Source organism: Monodelphis domestica, chromosome 5, assembly GCF_027887165.1.
Source record: "Monodelphis domestica isolate mMonDom1 chromosome 5, mMonDom1.pri, whole genome shotgun sequence".
Classification (NCBI taxonomy): Eukaryota; Metazoa; Chordata; class Mammalia; order Didelphimorphia; family Didelphidae; genus Monodelphis; species Monodelphis domestica.
Genome location: NC_077231.1, coordinates 170,834,708 through 170,854,734, shown reverse-complemented (window position 1 = coordinate 170,854,734; position 20,027 = coordinate 170,834,708). Strand labels below are relative to the sequence as shown.

Sequence of the window (20,027 nt, the reverse complement as noted above, 5' to 3'; positions counted from 1 at the left end):
GAAGCCAAAAAAGATTTGGTGTATGCAATTATCCCGGAAACTGCATTTTATCCTTCTGGCTAGGAAATGACATTGTTTAATTTACATTAGATGTTCCAAGACAAAATTGTTCATGGAAGTAACATAGAGGCTTTTTTTTTAAAGGGATGGGGGGAAGAGTAGAGAAAAAGGTTCAGCTGACTTTTTAAAAGGCTCTGTTGAGGTTTTGAACAATGATACATGTATAAACCAGTGGAATTGCTTGTCAGCTCAGGGAGGGGGGAGAGAAAAGGGGAGAAAAAGAACATGAATCATGTAACCAAGGATAAATATTCTAAATTAATAAATTAGAAATTAAAAAGGCTCTATTGAGATAGCATGATTGCTATTTTCATTTAAGATTCATAGAAACTTAATGTTTGGCATTTAAATTTATTTATGTTAATTTATAAATACAATTCATTTTTTAAAATATAGTAAACTATGATGGCAACTGCAAAAGCCCAGCAACCATAGCCCAAGAGAAACTTTTCTTCATTTCTTTTTCCAGATGCACAGAAATTGATGTTGCCTTCCTGATTTCTTTTCCATTTATTGTCTGTACTACGAATTGGCATTGTTTTCAGTGACCTACTTTCTAATTCTCTCTACCTTACAATTTTCCACTCAGGATCATGGATGTAAAGCTGGAAGAAACCTAGAGGCAACCTCACTTTACAGATGAGAAAACTGAGGCCCAAGGAGATTGAGTTGCCCAAAGTGACATAGGTAGCAATAGAGGAAGGATTTGAATTTGAGCCTTTTAGTCACAGAAATTGTTCTCATTCCACTGTATCATGTAGTCTTCTATTAACAAAGGATGCTATCATTCACTAATTGTTTCATATAAATATCTATACATATTTAGAATCATATCTCCCTCTTGAAATTTTCAGTTTTTTGTGTACAAGAACTTTCTATCATATTTCTTTTGTACTCTGCTAGTACCTAGCCACATGACAAGATACACAGGCATGCAAAAAGATTTTACTGAGATTCAGCAATGGTCTAAAATTTTTAAGGGAAAATTATGACCTATAAAAAACCAAATTAAGTCTATAAAGAAGTGTTAAAATTCTTATTTTTGACTTTGTCTATACTTTTAAAAATTCTGAACTCTGACCTTAAAATGTGGCTAGGCAGCATAGTAGATAGAGTATGGATGCCTGGGGTCAGGAGGACTTCAGTTCAAATCGTGCCTCAGAAACTTCCTAAATGTGTGACCCTGGGCAAGTCATTTAACTTCTAGGTGCCTTAGTTACTTCATGTGTGAAATGGGGATACTAGTAGCACTTACCTCCCAGTATTGCTGTGAGGTTTAAATGAGATAATTATTACAAAGCATTTTGCACAGTGACTGACACAGAGTAAGTACAATGTAAATGTTAGCTATTATTATCTATAATTGTTAAGGAAGATTTTGTTTAAAGAACACTGGTCCAGGTAATAGGAGACCTGACTTCTAGCCTATGTTCAAATACAAACTGATCAAAGGACCTTAGTCCTCAGGGCCTCAGTTTCTTCAACTGTGAAACAATATAGCTTTCATATCTCTTCCATATCAAACATTCTATGACTAAAACAATTCTGAGTCCAGTTCCTTGTATATACCTCCCCTCCTTTCTTTGAGACAAAGCTTAAGCACCCCTTTCTTCTTTGTGAAGCCTTTACTGATCCCCAAATTGCTAAAACCCTTCCTTTCTAATTAACTTGCATTTAGTTATTTATTCTCTTTACATTTATTCCATTTATAGTGTATTCTGTATATAAGACATCCTGCAAGGCATAAACCAGGGAGGTATCTGCTTGCCAACACTGTGGCAGAGGAAATCTAACACAAAGTCCAGATCGAGGAGGGATTGATTCCCTGTGGATGGTGAAGTCCTCCAGATGCTGCTGTTTGGAGATGATTCTAGATTGGTTGCATCAAGCTGCAAAATACTGTAGAGCTTTCTGGATCAGAAATCAATGGACAAATCAATGGACAATGGACAATCATGGACGAAGAATGCCTGTGGCCCAGATTCCAACAAGCATCTGAATGGATAGTCTATAGAATTAGTCTAGCAGTATGTGTTAAGTAAGACAGATGGAACAGATGGACAATGACCTTGGCCAAAAGTTAAAAAGGAGGAAGAAGACACCCTATTGTTTTTGGGGAATTTCAGAACACCTTTACTGATCTCCACATTTTCTTTGACAGTGAAGGTCTTTTAAAAAAAGATGTAAATGTTTTATGAGTATTGCTATTGGTCAGAGAGACATGGAACAGGTCTGCTTCTAAAGAACCAAAGAAAAGCCTCCCAAAGAGGATGATGGAAAGGCACATGGTGGGTATGAACAAGTTGCAACATCTACCCAAAGGAAAACACAATGTTGGCATCAAGAAATTATATGACATAGAGAAAAGTTTGCCCAATGAGGAGATAAGAATGAAGGATGAGGCTTTCAACATATTGAATGGGCAAATTGTGGCAAACTTTGGGGAGGACCAGGATGAAAGGAGAATAGGATGATAGGAAAATGGTGATTTGGAATCTGTATGAGTAGAGCTAACTCTTGAATCAGTGGGATTTGAGTATTACTGTGTTCATTAGCAGGATTTGAGTAGTCTGTGAACAAATTCATATGTTGAGCCAGAATAGCTTCATTGTAATTTCCAACCAATGTACAGAGAGTTCTGTGGTCTGGAGCTAAATCTAATACTTATTCTGGAAAACAAATCTTCAAGTATTTGAAAACAACTATTTTGATATCCTCAAAATCTTCTTCATTTCTTCAGATTAGATAGCTTAAGGTGCCTCATTCTGCTTATCCCACTCTATTTTAACAACTCTCTTGAATTGTGGTTTCCAGGAATAAACACAGTAATGACAAGTGGCAGATTGGAGATCTTCATTATTCTGGAAACTTTACTTCTACTACATACTTTGAATTTTTTGGGGTGAGTACATTATATGGCTAAGTCAATACGAGTGTGCAAAGAACTATCTATATTTAGATAAATCTAAATTTTTTCAATGGGGGGCAGCTTAATGGTGCAGTAGAGAGAGCACTAAGTCTGGAGTCAGGAGGATCTTAATTTCAAATCCTCAGACACTTATTATCTGGTGTGACCCTAGGCAAGACATTTAGCCCTGTTTGCCTTACTTTCCTCACCTATAAAATGATCTGGAGAAGGAAATGGCAAACCACCCTAGCATCTTTGCCAAGAAAATCCCAAAAGGTCATAAAGAGTCTGACATGACTGAAATGACTGAACAACACCAACAAAATCAAAGCAAGCCCATTCTGTATTATTTAATTGATTTTTTGAATCTCTTCAAAGGCCTTTACATTTAAGCCTATTTAACATCATCAGTGAACCATGTCCCAACTTGTTAATAACTTTTTGAATCTAGAATCTCTCCTACAATGAATATACTATATGACAGATTTGTTAGAAACTTGATATGTTATCTTCTTATATCCTATACAAGTCACTAATTAAAAATATATCAAGACTGAGATCAGAGTCCTTGATACCAACCACTGACTTTGAACACATTCTCTCTCTCACATTTAATCTCTGTCATCCAGTCTCTCTCAATCTCTGTCTCCATTTCTCTCCTTATACATTGGCTCTTTCCCTAACCAGCTATAAATATAAGCAGATTTTGTACATTCTTAAAAAAAAAAAAAACCACCTTCACACACCCCTGTCAACCCCTTAAGATCCTGTCCTATGTATCTCTTTTTTCTTTCATAACCAATCTTCTAGAAAAGCCATTTATACTCTCTTACTTCTCACTCATTTAACTCAACAATTCTATTAAAGCTGTATTCTTCAAGGTCCCTAATGACCTAGACAATAAATCTCATGGTCTTTTTTTTTTTAAGTACTCATATAATTTGACCTCTACCACCTTTCACAGCATTAACCCCAAAAGAGAACTTTCAGGTGAAGAAATGGTTTCCAACAATGAAGTTCGACAATTTTCTTAAGTCTAAAAGTCACAGAGAAGGTGCCAAACTGCATTCTGGGAAAGCATTTCTTCACCTTAGAGTCCCCTCGGTATCAATGATGTAACATGCTTAGTTTGTATGCCCATCTCCCTACTTTATACATTCTATAAACTTAATAAAAACCATTAAGCTATTAGAGCTTACAACTACATGAAGAGTTTTGGGATACTTTGTATATTATATTTAATATTCTGTGTTTCCAACAGAATGTAAACTCCTTGAGGGAAAGGACTGTTGTTTTTTATCTTTGAATCCCTGGTACCTGGAAGAATGCCTGCCATAGAACTTAAATATAAATATTTGTTGAATGAAGTAAATGTTAATTATCAGTATATCACTCATACTTAATCCATGTAAATTCTTACATTAATATCTATATTTTGCATTTCATGGCATTTATAATTTCACTGAACTTACAAACATTATTATATGAAAAATAGATACTAAAAGAAAACATTTTTTGATATATGTGATTTACGACTCCAATTTAATCCTATATGTAAGGAGAATGACAATTCACTTGTCTGAGGCATAGGTCTGCTCAAAGTCCTCAAAGAAATTGTTCCTCAGAATACTAAAACAGTAATTACTCGTTTTGAATGTGACAAGTGGGAGTATATTGGAGTGATGAGAATATCAATACTGTTCTATGATTATGGGACAAATATAATTTATCTAATTGAAAATAAAAATGAGAACTTCCAAAATATCCTGCTTTGTTAAAAGAAAGGAAGGACATACACTTTAACTTTCACAATGCATTACCAATATTGTCCACTATGTGCTATACTACTCTGTAAAGTAACCTTCTACTAGTTAGCTGCCATTTAAAAAACTAACTTCTTAATTATTTCATCTCCTTAAAAGTGCAAGCCAAGCCTGGTTTACTTTCTGAAAGTATAAAAATTACTGTTTTACAAAAATAGAATTTTCTCTTAATATTTTCTCTTTTCATATTTATTCAGGTTAGGGAATAACCAAACAACTTGTACACTATTGAATGTAAACCAACACCATCCTATTTAATTTATCTAAATTTAATCAGAATGTTGATCTAAGTTCTGGTTCCATTAGCTCAATGCCTCTAGTGGTTACCACAGTGCTTGGAACATAAGTAGGTGTTTCACAAAGGCTTGCTGACACTGACTTTCACAAGAATTCTATAATCCCTTTAAAAAACCCTCAACCTTTTTCAATATATGCTGTTATACAATAATATTCACTACATATTGCGTGGAGACTTTACCCAAAGTAGTCCAAGGGTAGCTGAAACCATTGCCAGGGGGCAGACTCCATAAATGGTTTTGTCTTCCAATAAATATTATCAGCCATAAAAAGAGAACAGGTTTTTAGCTGCGGGTGAATGGGAGTTAAACTCTGCAACCATTCTTTGTTGCCCTTGAATCTATGATTCCTTCTTGGAACTTTCTGCTGGGTGGATGGTGAATGCTAGAGAAAATAACACCTTATATTTCTGGCATTTCACTGGAGTAGTATTCACTCACAGTCACTTTAAGAATTACACAATTTTTGTAATGAAAGACATCTTGAGAAGTTGTCTTGGTGTATATTCCTCTTTGCTCTTCCTAACTTATTTTGGGCAGAACTAGAGACAAAAACAAAAACATTTCAAACAGACAAAAATATGCCTGGTTTTTAATAAACTCCAAAGGATAACCTACTGCCTTCCTTTTAACAACATTAAATAACCCTCACATAGGCATGAAATTGTAGTTTAATCTGAAGAGCTGAGGAAGTGGAAGGCTTTCCTGGCACAGTTCAGCAAGGACATCTTTAGAGAGAACTAATGAGCAAGACACATTGAGGGAAATGGCGTAGCATCTCATTACACTGCCATTACTACCAGGCCTGACTACACCTCCTGAGGCATCTAGACACAATGATCTCCTTACTACTCCAAGGAAAATGACTTTTTAAAAAAACCTGCCTTACTGCTGTGCCTCAGTGATAGCCTGCTTGGGTACCTTTCTGCCCAAATGACTTGTTAAGAGTAAATGTGCATTTGAGCATAAAAAAGTCAATAGTCAAAGGAGCTATATAGAATTCCTTTCCTTCATTTCTACTCTATGCTAGATATCCTCCATGAGAGTCAAATAACTTTGGTAGACACATTTTTTCTGCTTAATATGTTATTTGATAACAATCAGCAAATAAACTGGGCACAGAACTGTACAAGGAGAGAGAGGGAGAGAGATGGAGAAAGAGAGAGACAGAGAGAGAGAAAGAGAGGTGGGGGGGTGAGCAAGCGGAAGGTCTTTGGGACACTAGTAGGAAATTATTTTAAATATCCTTTGCTTTCACCTGAAACAAAGGTCCATCATTTTAACATCAATATTCTTATATATGACTACAAGTCAAAGCAAGCTACAATTTCTGAAAGAATTCAAGTTGTCTTGGCCAAAGGGCAATGGAAAGATGCGTGGTGGGTGTAAATAGTCTGTAATAGATCACCAAGAAAGAATTATATATAAGTGGTGTTTATAAGTGATAGAAAGGCTATCATTAGGGATGCTGATTAGAAAAGATGAGCCTGATATCTAATGAGACAACTAATTGATGAATTGGTTCTGGAGTTCACTAGTCTCACACATGACACCCACCTCCTATGCCAATGTTTTCGAACTAGCAACTATCCTCTATGTCTAAATGTACTTCCTCATCCAATCTGTGTCTCTATTTTTCTTCAAGGTCTAGCTCAAGTGCCAACATCCACATGAGGTGTTTCCTGCCCCTCTTCACTGCTGATTTCATCCACCAAAATCACATTTATCTATTCTATATCCACATCAGGGGCTCTTAACCTTTTGTTTCGAGTTATGGACTTTTCTGGCAGTCTAGTGAGGCAAATGGACCCCTCCTCAGAATGTTTTTAAATTCATAAAATGAAATTACAAAGGAAATCAATTATCTTGAAATATAGTTATCAAACTACTTTTTCAAAAGTTCATGGACTCTAGATTAGGCTTCTCTGACATATCTATATGTGTATACTTTCCCTGGCTAGTGTGTACTTTTCTTTAAAGTAAGTCCTGGTTTTGTTTTTGTTTTTGCAGTCCCAGTGCTGAGCACTGTTCTTCACATCTAGTAGGCACTTAATAAATGCTTACTGAATGATCCAAAGAAATTAAATGAGCAACCTAGGTTCATATAGATGGTAAAAAGCAGATCTAGAATTCAAACTTCAAGTTCCCCAAAGCATACCTGGTACTCCTTCCATTAGATTGAAGCCAGATTGTGAAAGGTCTTGAATATAAGGATGAAAAAAGGTATATTTATTTAGTGGACTATAGGAAATCACTATGTTTTTTTTTGATTAAAGTGACAAGATAGAGTAATATATGGATATTACTCAGCTGGTTATATAAATCATAGATTGGAAATGACAGAAACTTGAAGCAGGATGAACAATTAAAAGTTTACTTTTGGGGGCAGCTGGGTAGCTCAGTGGATTGAGAGCCAGGCCTCAGATATTTCCCAGCTGTGTGACCCTGGGCAAGTCACTTGACCCCCATTGCCTAGCCCTTACCACTCTTCTGCCTTGGAGTCAAAACACTGTATTGACTCCAAGACGGAAAGTAAGGGTTTTAAAAAAAAGTTTACTTTTATATGATGAGTTAAGAAGCAATGAGTTGTGAACTGGGGTGAACTAGTAGGATTTAGAAGGAGATGATGGTAGAATCAAAGGGATTGCTGACAGATGATTGGATGTGCTGGGCAGAGGAGAGGAAAGAGTCAAACCTAACTTTGAGGTATCTATCCTGAGGCACATGAAGGTGGTGGTATCATCATCAGAAATGGAAAAGTTAAAGATAAAGGCATGTTTCTGATGGACAATGAATTTTGGTCATGTTGAGTTTCAATGTCTAGAGGAACAACCATTATGAAAATGTCCAATGAATTGCTGAAAAGGTAGAACTGGAAATTTGAGGAGATCTAAAGATACAGTTTTGGTAGTCTCCTTCAAGTTCACCATTGAAGTCATCAGAGTTGGTAAGGCTGCCAAGGAAAATATAGAAAGAAGAGAACTAAAGAAAAAGCCTGTCATGAAAAACACATTTAAGAGTTTGAAGAAGGATGAAGAGAGAGTCAAAGAGACAGAATAAACAGTTAGAGGTCAGACTAAGAGCAAATGATGTCAAAGAAGTCCAAAGAATGAGAGAGTGTCAAGATGAAAAATATGGTCAATAGTGCCAAATGTTACAGCTCTTTCCCATTTGACATTTATATAGTTTATTTTTTCCTTCCTATGCATATTATCTCACACTTGCCATTATAATTTATTTTGTTTCTAACCATTTCTCCAAATTATAAAGGTCATTTTAAATTCCAGTCCTACCTCCCAAGGTACCACTCATCATTGTTTCCACTATTCCTTGGTAGCATATGGAAAGTTGATGAAAACAATAATCTACCTACTTGTCACATCACAGGAGATTGCTATCCTAATATGAGAATGTATTGACCAACAACCCTAAAAAAACAATATCCATAACACAAAATATATATTGTCCCTTGAAATCATATTGTTTTCAATATTGTTTTCAAAATGCTTTAAAATCTATGCTCTTGTCCTCTAATCACAACAATCCAATGGTTATAAATAACTTTTATCCAGTTTAATGGTTGAGATAACTGTAGCAGAGAGGAGTAAACAACTTTTCCTCATTCACAAGGACAATTAGTGGTAAACACAAGACTTTCCATTATATGATATTGCTACTTAGTTTATGCGTGAGGCAAATGATGAAAATATTAAACCATACTAGAAGTAAAAATGTCTAACATAATATATTCTACCTCAATACAGTACTGATCCAAATTTCCATCCAAATATATACCCTAAAAACTTAGTCCAGACCAAATGTCATTAGTCTTTCAGGGGCAATATTCCAAGTCTTCCATTTTCCCCACTATCCTTGGCGAAGTCACACTTTAAATCATTATGAGATAACACCTGAATTATGATATAAAAAAGATCAAGAATTAGTTGACAGTCAGCTGAGAGCAAGGATGGGAGAAGGAAGATAGGTAGCAATTGCACTGAAAAAAAAAAAGAGTATGGAACTAGGGAACAAGGAAGAGGTAGAACAGAAAAACTGGGCTTGATAAAGGAGACTGGATGATGACAAAGAGAAAGCTCACCTACTTCTAATTTTCTAGGATCAACTTTGGCTATGTTACTCAAAACTATTTCAAATGCCACCTTCATTCATATGTCGGAATATGGGGAGAGTCCTGGGTTTTCTTAGATATTCTCGATTTCAAAATTGACTGGAATATGAAAAACAAAGAGAAAAAATAATTGTCAAATTTTCTGGCCTGATTTTTGGCTCAAGAAAATTAATTATAAGCCTTAAGCTTTGAAGTTAGAGAAGCTGACCTGCATGCAGATTTTGCCTTTGTGACAGTAACCTTTTTGGGCCTTGGTTTCCCCATCTATAAAATAAGAGGGTGGTACTAGATGATCCCTTTCACCTCTAAATGTATGATCTTGTAGTCACAATAGCCTTAAATGGCTAAGCCCTGGTCTAGACCACATTTTTCCAATCTGTTATCTGTGGCTGCTTAGTTTATTTGGTTAAAGCCCCACATTAGTGTAGTCAAGGTCACATGCTTACCCCGAACTTGAGGCAGTTAGATCCATGGCTATATATTATACTCAATATTTCAAACAAGAGGAATAAAAAAGAGAATATGGATGAATGAGCACAGATTTTCCACCATTACTAGAAAAACAATGCTTCATCTGAAGGTCAGTAGTGTCATTTTCATGTAGGAAGAACAGCACATTTCATACGTCCTTTGAGAAAGGATTAAATGCTAAAGTCGAGCTAGATTACATCTATCTCTGTGCTTTGATCTTACTGGCCTTCTGCTCTGTCATAGTAAATTAGATTAGTTGCATAGGACTTGTTCTCTATTGTGTCCTATGAATTTTATTCAATATTCAATTGTCTTCAAAGTGATTTACATTATGATATCCAGCCCCTGGAATTATTCTGGGTATAAAAATTAAATTTATAGAACCAGGATTTTTCATACTCCTCATTCCCTGGACTTTTTTTTTTCTTTTTTAAGGTTAATGCCCTGGCTTCTTTTTAATACTCTGGACATTTTCCTATTCATCTTTCTGTTCTCAAAGTGGGCAGCCCTTCAAAAACTTAGTATGTTATGACACAAGTAATCAAGATTAGTGAATTTTGGATGGGCTGTGTTACTCAGATTCCTTCATCTCTGAGAATTCCAGGCAAATCTCTAATTAATCTGACTATGAACTGCAGAGCAGTTGCTGACTAGTATTGGCATAGAGAGTTTCTCATAACAATTAAATCAAAGGTTGTGTTCAAATATCTAACTTAGTAAATATTACTTTGGAGACAGGGAGGGAAGGGGAGCAGCTGGGTGGCTCAGTGTATTGAGAGTCAGGCCTAGAGATGGAAGGTCCTAGGTTCAAAGCTGTGTGACCCTGGGCAAGTCACTTACCCTACCACTGCCTAACTCTCACCACTCTTCTGACTTGGAACCAATACACAGTATTGATTCTACAACAGAAGGTAAGTGTTATTTTAAAAATCTTTTTTTTTTTTTACTATGTGGGGCAGTTAGGTGACTCAGTGGATAGAGTTGGACCTGGAGAGGGGAAGTCTTGAGATAAAATTTAATACTTTACTAGCTGTGTGACCCTGGGCAAGTCACTTAATCCCCATTGCCTAGCTTTTGCTATTCTTCTATCTTGCAACCAATACATAGTACTGACTATGAGACAGAAGGAAAGAATTTAAACAAAAAGACAGGAGGTCAGGTTTTATTTTTAAAAATTTTGACTATGTGTTGACACCCTGTAGTACTGAAAAATACCTACCCTTAAGGAATTATAGCTTGTTTCCCATTTTCTAAAATATGGATATCTGTCCTTATCCACAAGCTTATGTGTTGTAAAGATAAAAATATCTATCATATGTACAAAAGTAATAGTAAAAAGTTTTATTTTTTCCTCCAAACCTATTTTAATGTGTATAAAAATTCCTTTGACCATGCAGTTTAACAATTTCTCCTTATTTTATAGTCATCTGGGTGTGCTGAAGGGTTAAGAAGTGAGTCTTCATAGCTGGTCATACAGCTAGTAAGTATGTGTTGAGGCAGGATTTTAAAACAGATCTTAATTTCTTCAAAGTTGGCTCTCTATCCACTTAACCACACTGATTCTCAGAAAAAACACTCTGCAACTCTAAAACACTTATTAGTAGAAAATATCTAGATAATTGATTCACCAAGCCTTCCTTCTTTCCTTAGTTTTCCAGTCTCACAATCTGAGTATCACTAGTTCTTTTTTCTAATTTGCTCCAAGAAAAGAATGAGAGTATTAGTTGCTGCTGCCTAATTGAGTTCAGCTAATATTTGCTCTTCTTTCCCATTAAATAAAAACACAATATTTCCTTTACTCTCCTGTTCCTAAGATAGCTTAATTTTTGTGCAAAACAAAAAAAGAAGGCAAGACTAATTGCTCTAAGCTAATAGACATGAAAGGGTCACCAAAAGCTTACTACACACACACACACACACACACACACACACACACACACACACACTCCACCCACATCCCACACAAGCTAATTATTCCTAGCTAACAGACATAAAAGGGTCACAAACATTCCCCTCCCCGAACACTCCCCCAAAATAGTAGGAGAAAAAACTTGTTTCTCTTTCTCATCATACAGTAGTAATTTCAGGGTACTGCCAATGTGCTTGAAACAATGGACTTTTCAGTTACCTTACAATACATTTCAATATATGATTCTGTAAAGAAAGGGAATATCTTTCTGGAAACATACAAGAAATTGGAAAGACCCATATTAAAATGCAGCCACTGGAGACCTATACATAATCCCAATATTATAACAGAGAAAATAAAATCTGTTGCAATGCTATGTGCTACATAACATAAAGAAAACAGACATAGCATGTTATTGGAAGTTTTGGAAGTGAAAGAAATAGAATTCGGTCATATTGTGTAAATAAAAGAGGGTGAGTAGATGGCAGAGCTGGAGGAGTGTAAGCAGAAGGGGTGGGACTTGCTAGGAGCAGCTATTTGCTAAAATGCCTTTTTCCTTTCCATTCATTCTCTTCCTAGTTTTTGGTGTCTGGCACAGTCCCTTACAATTACTCACCAGCTTTTCATTCTAAAGCTTTAGAAGGTACTTGGAGTGTCCCCTCACCCCAAAACATTAACAAGAAAACAACACTACATTCAATGCATGATTTAAATTTTAAAAACTGTTTCCTCTTTTCTCCATTGTAAGGGCCTCAAGGGTGGCAGGCTAAGAAAGGTCTTTTCCTTTTGTCCCAAGCTCAAACATGGAACAGAAAGGGGAAATTGGGAAGTAATGAATTATGTAGTTTCAAAGGCAGTCAAGTCATTTTCACAAAATACTTTCATACTGCATCCAATTCTTTTTCTCCTTGCTCTTCTGTGAATCTTTGGTATGAATCATAACAAAGGCTTTCATGTTATCTTATTTTTCATCTCTGGACATTCCAGATGCCCAGAAAAAAGGATGGGGTTGGGGGGGGGGGCAGCAAGTTCCTCAATTTGCTCCATGCACAACATGTTTTTTTTTTTCTTTTAATCTTTTATTACATATCTCTCCACTTGATCAGAAGTTGTTATTACCAAGTGCCCTTCTTGGCTGCCTCCTCTCCAACCCTTCTCTAAACTCAGGAAATTAAAGGCTAAAAGGACAAGGGAGAGGCTTCTTTCTTTCGTGTCTTCAAAACCCAGAGATGAAGATAGTGACACCAGGGAGAGCAGAAATGGCAGGTGGGCGAATAGAAGTGACAGAAATAGGTGACGAGGAGGTAGGAGATGCAAAGATAGGAGAATAGAGGGAAGATGTGGGCGCAAAAAGTGGAGAATGAAAGGAAAGAGAAAGGCAGCAAGGGGTAGACGGGGTAAGGGAAGGAAGGAAGGCAGCGGGGAGACGACACAGGGACAGGGGGTCTGTGGTCCATCAAGGACACTGTCAAAGAAGGGAAGGGCTCACCGCTGAACGCCCCAGTGTCCCCGGACTGCTGCTCTTCGTCGTCGTCCTCCTCCTCCCCGTTCTCGGATTCGGTCTGCACTGGCTCGTCGGCAAAGTTGACCCCTCGGCTGGGGGTGCCGCCCCCCACGGCCCCGGCTCCCGCGGAAGCCCGATCAACGGCCCCATGGCCTCCCTTATACCGGTTCTCCTGCTGCAGGCGGGTAAAGTGCTGCAGGGCGAACTCCAGCAGGTCCCCAGGCTGGTGCCTGAGCACCTCCACGGTGAAGCTCTGCAGCAGCTCCGTGAGCCCCGCTGGGATCTCTATGCTGCTCATTTCGACTGCCGCCGAAGCCCCCGTCGCCGGGGGCAGCGGAACACCACGGGCAAAGCGTCCTTCCCCGGGGCAACAACGGCCGTAGGCAGCCCCAGACTGAGGTCAGTCTCCAGTAGCACTCCTAGACCTCCCGCAGCAGATCGAGCCGCGAGCAGGTAAGGGCCGCTCCCTGGGAACGGACGGCTCGCCTGCCCGCGCTCTGGCTCGGCACAAGCTGCAGTCAAGGGAACCCAGCCCCCGGAGGGGCGGCAGCATCTCCAGCTCCTCCCGTGTCCGCCCAGTCTCTCCTCTACCCCTTCGAGAGCCCAGCCCAGCCCAACCCACACCCCGCCCGCTCCCGCAAGAGGGAGGGGGCGCAGCACCCATCCATGTGACCCAGGGAAACCATGGCAACCACCGCCCAACCTGGGCGTTGCGCCTCCGCCCCTCTGCTGAACATTCGGCTACCCAACCTTGCAGCCCAGGGGGAGAAGACTAGAGGGGTGGTGCTGGGGCGCTTCAGCATCCATCCCTTCTTACTTTGCCTCCAGATACTCTGAGCGACCCGGATGCCTGTTCCAAACTCAGCATGCTTAAAAGTTGCGCCTATTTCTTTTCCTCCCCCAAAAGTCTTCCTTTACGTCTCCTCAGATTCGAAGACGTTTTGTGTTCGGTCTCTAGAGCCCTTCACTCACAGACCTATTCCTATTCCAGCCGCCTTGATCCTGCAGTTAAAGCTGTAGCATTGCCACAATCCCTAGTAGCAAGGCTTTACAATCTGTCTTCATGAGAAAGGATAAGTGTTGGGCGAAACTGCAGAGTTTCCTTTTCGACATATTTTTTTCTCCTGAGATCCAGAAGTAATCATTAGAATGAGTAACATTAAGTATTCAACAGCTTTGTCTTTATAGTATCCGACTCTCTTTTATCCAATGTAATGACCCTCTACCTTGACAACTTTGTAACTTTCTATTCCATTGCCACAGTTTTCTTGCCTTTCCTCATTCGCCCCATTATCATGTCATCACACTGTATTTGCTTTCATATTTCCCCAAACAAATTTCATGTTTTGCGCCCTGTGTTTTCATATTTTTTCGTGCTTAAGTGTATCTAGGGAATTGGCATTTATTGACTGAGACAAAAACGGCTAAACAAGTAATAGTTAGCACTTATATAATACTTTGAAATCTGCAAATCACTTTACAGCCATAATCTTATTTTATTGTCATAACACTACGAGTTAGGTGCTATTACCATCACTGTCTTACAGACGAGGAAACTAAGGTACCTAGAGTTTAAGTAACTTGCCTAAGGTCACACAACTAGATTGAAATCATATTTCAACACATCTTCATGACTGTGTCCAGCATTCTATCTTGTCCCAGCTTCAATTCAACTCAGTATGTAGTTGAGTAGGCTGAGTAAAAAATAAGATCACAGATTTAAATTTGGCAAGGATCTTAGTCCTATTAGGTTCTATTTAGTGCAACCATCTCATTTTACATATGAGGAAACCGAGGCAGAGAGGGGTTCTATGTAGTTCATCACCCAAAGTCTCTCATATTTGGAGATGATTTTGAGACAATGACAGAAGTGGGGTAGTGCTCAGCAATCCCTCTTTGTGGTCTGGGAAGCAGGATTAAAAATTTAACAGAGATGTCCACAGGCAAATCGATTTGCTTGCCTGGTCTGGACTTAAAACTTGGTCATTTATAACGTTCTGACTTGAATGCCATTGTCATCAAATGATAACTCTATGATACTACACAGAAGCAACAGAATGTACGGTGAAACAAGCATTGGATGTAAACAGAAGGGAACTGAATTCAAATCCAGTAAGCTTTTTGAAGGTATTAATGGCTTTATTTCCAGCACCTGGTGCATGGTAAGAATTGCATAATTGCTTTATTTTAATAGGAATAAAAGTTTAACTAAATTAAAATCTTATGTAAGACACTTACTGTTTCTATGCCCAAGGGCAAGACTTTTAGACTCTGATCCTGCTTGTAATGTTGTGAGAAAACTCCTTTTAAATCTCAAAGTGCTTTATTAACATTATTATTACCATAGAGAGAAATGGGTCTTTACAGTGCATTTTCTTGTTCACCATGTTCCTTTCTAATTCAACATTTTTCTTCTTAAAACTCAGATAGGGGGCAGCTGGGTAGCTCAGTGGATTGAGAGCTAGGCCTAGAGATGGGAGGTCCTGGGTTCAAATTTGACATCAGATACTTCCCAGCTGTGTGACCCTGGGAAAGTTGCTTGACCCCCATTGCCTAGTACCACTCTTCTGCCTTGAAGCCAATACACAGTATTGACTCCAAGACGGAAGGTAAGGGTTTAAAAAAAAATTAAAAAAACTCAGACAGAAGAGCAACAGCTGGGTTTAAGTAACTTGCTGAGGGTCACACAGAAGTGTCTGAGGCTGGATTTGAATCTAGGTCTTCCTGACTCCAGGACTCTATCTATGTCCATGGCCAAGTCTTTTAGCCACTGTGCCACCTAGCTGCCTTGACTTACATTTTGTTTTAAGGTTTTGAGTTTTGTGTTAAAGAAAACATTTTTAGCTCATAAAATGTTTTTGTAACACTCATATTATATTTTATTTTACTCTCCCTAGCCAGCATGTCTGTGTAAATAAGTAGCTGAAGATGGTTTATTCATTCTGTTTCATGTATGTGTCCACCCACACAAAAGAGGAAATAGTTCCCGCCTGGTGTTCAAAGATTCCTGACTGGTAGAACATCACTGAATAACCCCACAGCTTTAGAATCAGCAGGGATCTTAGTCCTCCTTGGTCCTATATAGTGCAACCCTCTCATTTTACATATGAAAAAACTGAGGCAGAAAGAGGTTCTAAGAAATTCTAATGGGTTCATCAGTCTCTCAGACTATAAGTGGCAGAAGAAGGAGTTGAATCTCCACTCTAAAGACCCTAACTCCAACATACTTATGTGTAAATCAGTTCAGTAAATCAGTTTTTAGTTATGTTCACCCCATTTGGCATTTTCTTGACAAAGATACTGGTGTGGTTTGCCATTTCCTTCTTGAGTTCATTTTACAAGATGAGGAACCTGAAGCAAACAGAAGTGAGTTGCATAGGGTCACACAATTCGTAGGTGTCTGAGTCCAGATTTGAACTTGGAAAGTTGAGTCTTCCTGATTTCAAGCTCAGCAGTTTTATTCATTGTACTACCTAGTTGCCCCAATAGCCTAACTTTACCTTATTCTCAGTCATAATCTTTATTCTTTTAATCTAGCTATTTCAATTTTGTTCCAACTTCATAAAAATGCTTTTTTAAATGTTGTTCAGCATGAAAGAACATGAGGCTCAGAATTAGACTGCCTGAGTTTGATTTCAAAGTTTACCACTTATTTGTTTTAGTTTGGTCAAGTCACAGCTTCTCAGATCTGAGGTTTTCTTATTTGTAAATTGGGAACAATAATAAAACTACTAGCCACTTTAAAGGATTTTTTTTTTGTGAGATCAAGTGTAATAATATTTGAAGCGTTCTTTAAAAACTGTGAAGACTTGGAAGGCTTAGGAAGTTTGAAACTCAACAGTCTAAGAAATTGAAGGAAGAGAAGGTTTGAGCAGAAATAAGAAAAGAATAAGTATGTACAGGCCATTTCATTAGTGGGTTGCACTCAGGGGATTTTATTTTTAAAGCATTATTGAATTATTGAGCATTAAATTACTGAGCATAAAGCACTAATGAATATTGACTCACAAGTGACATTTTTCATCAGTCTTAAGGAAATAAAACTTCACAAAACAATTTTTAAATTTAATTTTTAATGAAAGAGTCAACCATTGTACTAGATTTTAATATACAGACTTTAACAATAAGTTACAAAGTACAAAAAGTTAGGTGAAGTTTCACCCTTTATATGCATCTCTAAGGGAAAACATTGTAAGCTCTTATCATTGTGTTGCTATGGATTAGGGCGACAAGAAGAACTGAACCTCCAATGTCCCTTTCATCTCCAAATCTATAGTGATCTATAGTGGAAGTTTTTCACATCATATTCTGTTTCCCATCTTTTTGCCTTTATACAGGCTGATCCTCATGCCTGGAGTGCTCTCCCTTTTCACTTGGAACTTGTGAAATTCCTAGCTCCCAATAAAGATCAATTCAAGTGCCATCTCCTACATCAGCTATTCTCGAGTCCTCTCACTTGTTACTACTCCCCTCCCTTAAAAAATACTTGTATTTAATTCGTATGAGTATTTATTTGGTATTTATTGAATGGACTATGTGCCATTCCCCCATGGAATGTGAATATCTTCAGAAAAGTAACTATTCTCATTTTTTGTCTTTGCATCCCCTAACATCTAGTACCATGTCTGGCACATAGTAAACATTTATTAAGCATCCATGTACCAGACACTGTGCTAAACACATAAAAGATGTTTGATAAATCCTTGCTGAAGTAATCCATCTTTATTTTGAGTCCTGCAGATAGGAAACGAGTAAGTTTCCATTTAATATATGAGTAACATTTGTATTAGCATTTTCCCTGATATTCAGTGTATATCTTAACAGAGAACTTCAGAATAGAATCTTAGCTCTATTAGTAATTAGCAATGTGATTCCAGATAAATCACTTTAATCTTCCCTAAACTTCAATTTTCTTGTCTATAAAATAGAGGTAGATAATAATACAAGATGTCCCCAAAGACCCACTGCAGTTTTAAGTGCACCAAGACTTTGAGGACACCTTGTGCTTTTTGGGTAAGTGTACTCTCCCCTAGATTATTGTAAGTAAAGTGCTTTATAAATCTTAAATGCTATATAAAATGAATAGTTCATTTTTCTGACTGTCTATTTCTCTATCTTCTCTCTGTGTCTTTATCTATCTATCTATCTATCTATCTATCTATCTATCTATCTATCTATCTATCTATCTATCTACCTATCTAATCTATCTGTTTTTCCATTTGTCCTTCAGTCCTTCTGTCTATTCATCCAAAGAAAGGAAATCTAAAGAGAGTGGATAGTCCATTAGTTCTAGAGTCAGAGAATTTGGTTCAAATCGCCTCAGATATTTATTACCTTATAACAGGACTGAAGAACCTTTTTCCAGTTCAAGTGCCCAGAGGGCAAATTCAAGTTGTCTGTGAGCACCCCCCTCCCCCACCCCATTATCAGAGAGAGTTGAGGGAGAAAGTGCTTGCTTTGAGCTGCTGCACAGAAGGGTGGGGCATATAAAAATGTCCTCAGGCAGGCCCCAGGAAGAGGGGAAATCAGCTGCATGCCACACTTTCAACTAGGAGGATTTATAAGATATTCTCCTGCATGGCCTTGGGCAAATCACCTAATTTCTTTGGGTCTCAGTCTCTTCTATCATAATGAAGGGGTTGGATTCGATGAAGAAGACGACTAGCAGTTATATGTGTAAGGGGTAAATTCAGGGGTTTTTGACTAATATATTATACTAGTGGTCACCAAGGATTAATTCAAATCCCAATAAAAATACTCAAGTCAGTTTGGGAATTTTATGGTGGTTTAATTAATAAAGAGGGACAGAATTAAGAAGAAGAGAGAGGGAAGAAGATTTCTCCTGCCTAGCCTGAGTCAAGGGGAGTTCAGAGACTCTCCAGTCAGGAGGCCTCCTCTGAGATGAGGGGCCTCCTAGGAGGATGGTGTTTTTAGAAAAGGTAAAGGAAAAAAAGGAATCTGCCTAAACTCTGAGAGAGCTCAGAGAAGACGCCTCACCTGACCCCATGCTACTCAGCTTCTCCCAGGCACCACACTAAGGACACTCACCCGTCAAGACGCCAAAATGCCCAGCATGCTGCCACCAGCCACATCTCCACAACGAAAAAGAGAGCCAGAGCCACCTCTCCATAAAAGACCCTGGAGAGAGGAAGTAACTTGAAATATATAGACCATTTTTTACATCACTTCCTGTGTCTCGAATATACCAATGGTAGCTTAAATTTGACTTAGGACAGCCCAGGGGATCTGTCAGTTGTTTCTGATTTGTCATTTGCTACCACGTCTGTCATAGACCATCCTTCTCAATATTTAATCCTTAAGTAGGGGTGTAGACATTCCTGTTTTGTTAGGATTTTAAAGATTTAATCAGGGTGGAGAAAATCTAAAATTCACTTATGATATTTTGATGTTTGCTTAGAGATCTAGGTCTATGATGCTATTGATATGCAGTTATGTCCCCTCCCTATCAAAATAATTTCTTTTATGAAGACCTCTGTTCCCTGCCAATACTAGTAGGCAATCTGATAGTATAAAATTCAGGCAACAAGCATTTAGCAAGCACTCATTATTGTCCAATGGGCAGCTACATGGTATAGTTCAAATCTGGCCTCAGACACTAACGGGGTGACCTTGGGCAAGTCTCTTAACCTGACACCCACCTAGCTTGTGTTTGCTTTAGTTTTCCTCTTCTGTAAAATGTACTGAAGAAAGAAATGACAAACCACTCCAGTATCTTTGCCAAGAAAACCCCAAATAGAGTAACAAGGAGTCAGACACAACTGAAAAACAACTGAATGACATTATATGCCAAGGCACATGCTGAGTATTGGGAATACAAATACAAGTGGAAAGACAGTCTTTGTACACAAAGAACATACAATCTAATTAGAGGAGAAAATACATAAAAAGAACTTAAAAAGGGGGGGG

The 20,027-nt window shown here is 38.1% G+C and overlaps 1 protein-coding gene across 1 annotated transcript in view; it reads right to left on the bottom strand.

The window, feature by feature from the left end:
- The window catches only part of PRKAR2B (protein kinase cAMP-dependent type II regulatory subunit beta), a 165,617-nt gene extending 151,862 nt beyond the window's left edge, over positions 1 to 13,755 (bottom strand). The window contains exon 1 of the mRNA XM_001362896.4: positions 13,086 to 13,755. Within this exon, the coding sequence (XP_001362933.1) occupies positions 13,086 to 13,398 (313 nt within the window). The 5' untranslated portion in view covers positions 13,399 to 13,755. The remainder of the gene's footprint in view (positions 1 to 13,085) is intronic.
- Between the last annotated feature and the right edge of the window lie 6,272 nt (positions 13,756 to 20,027).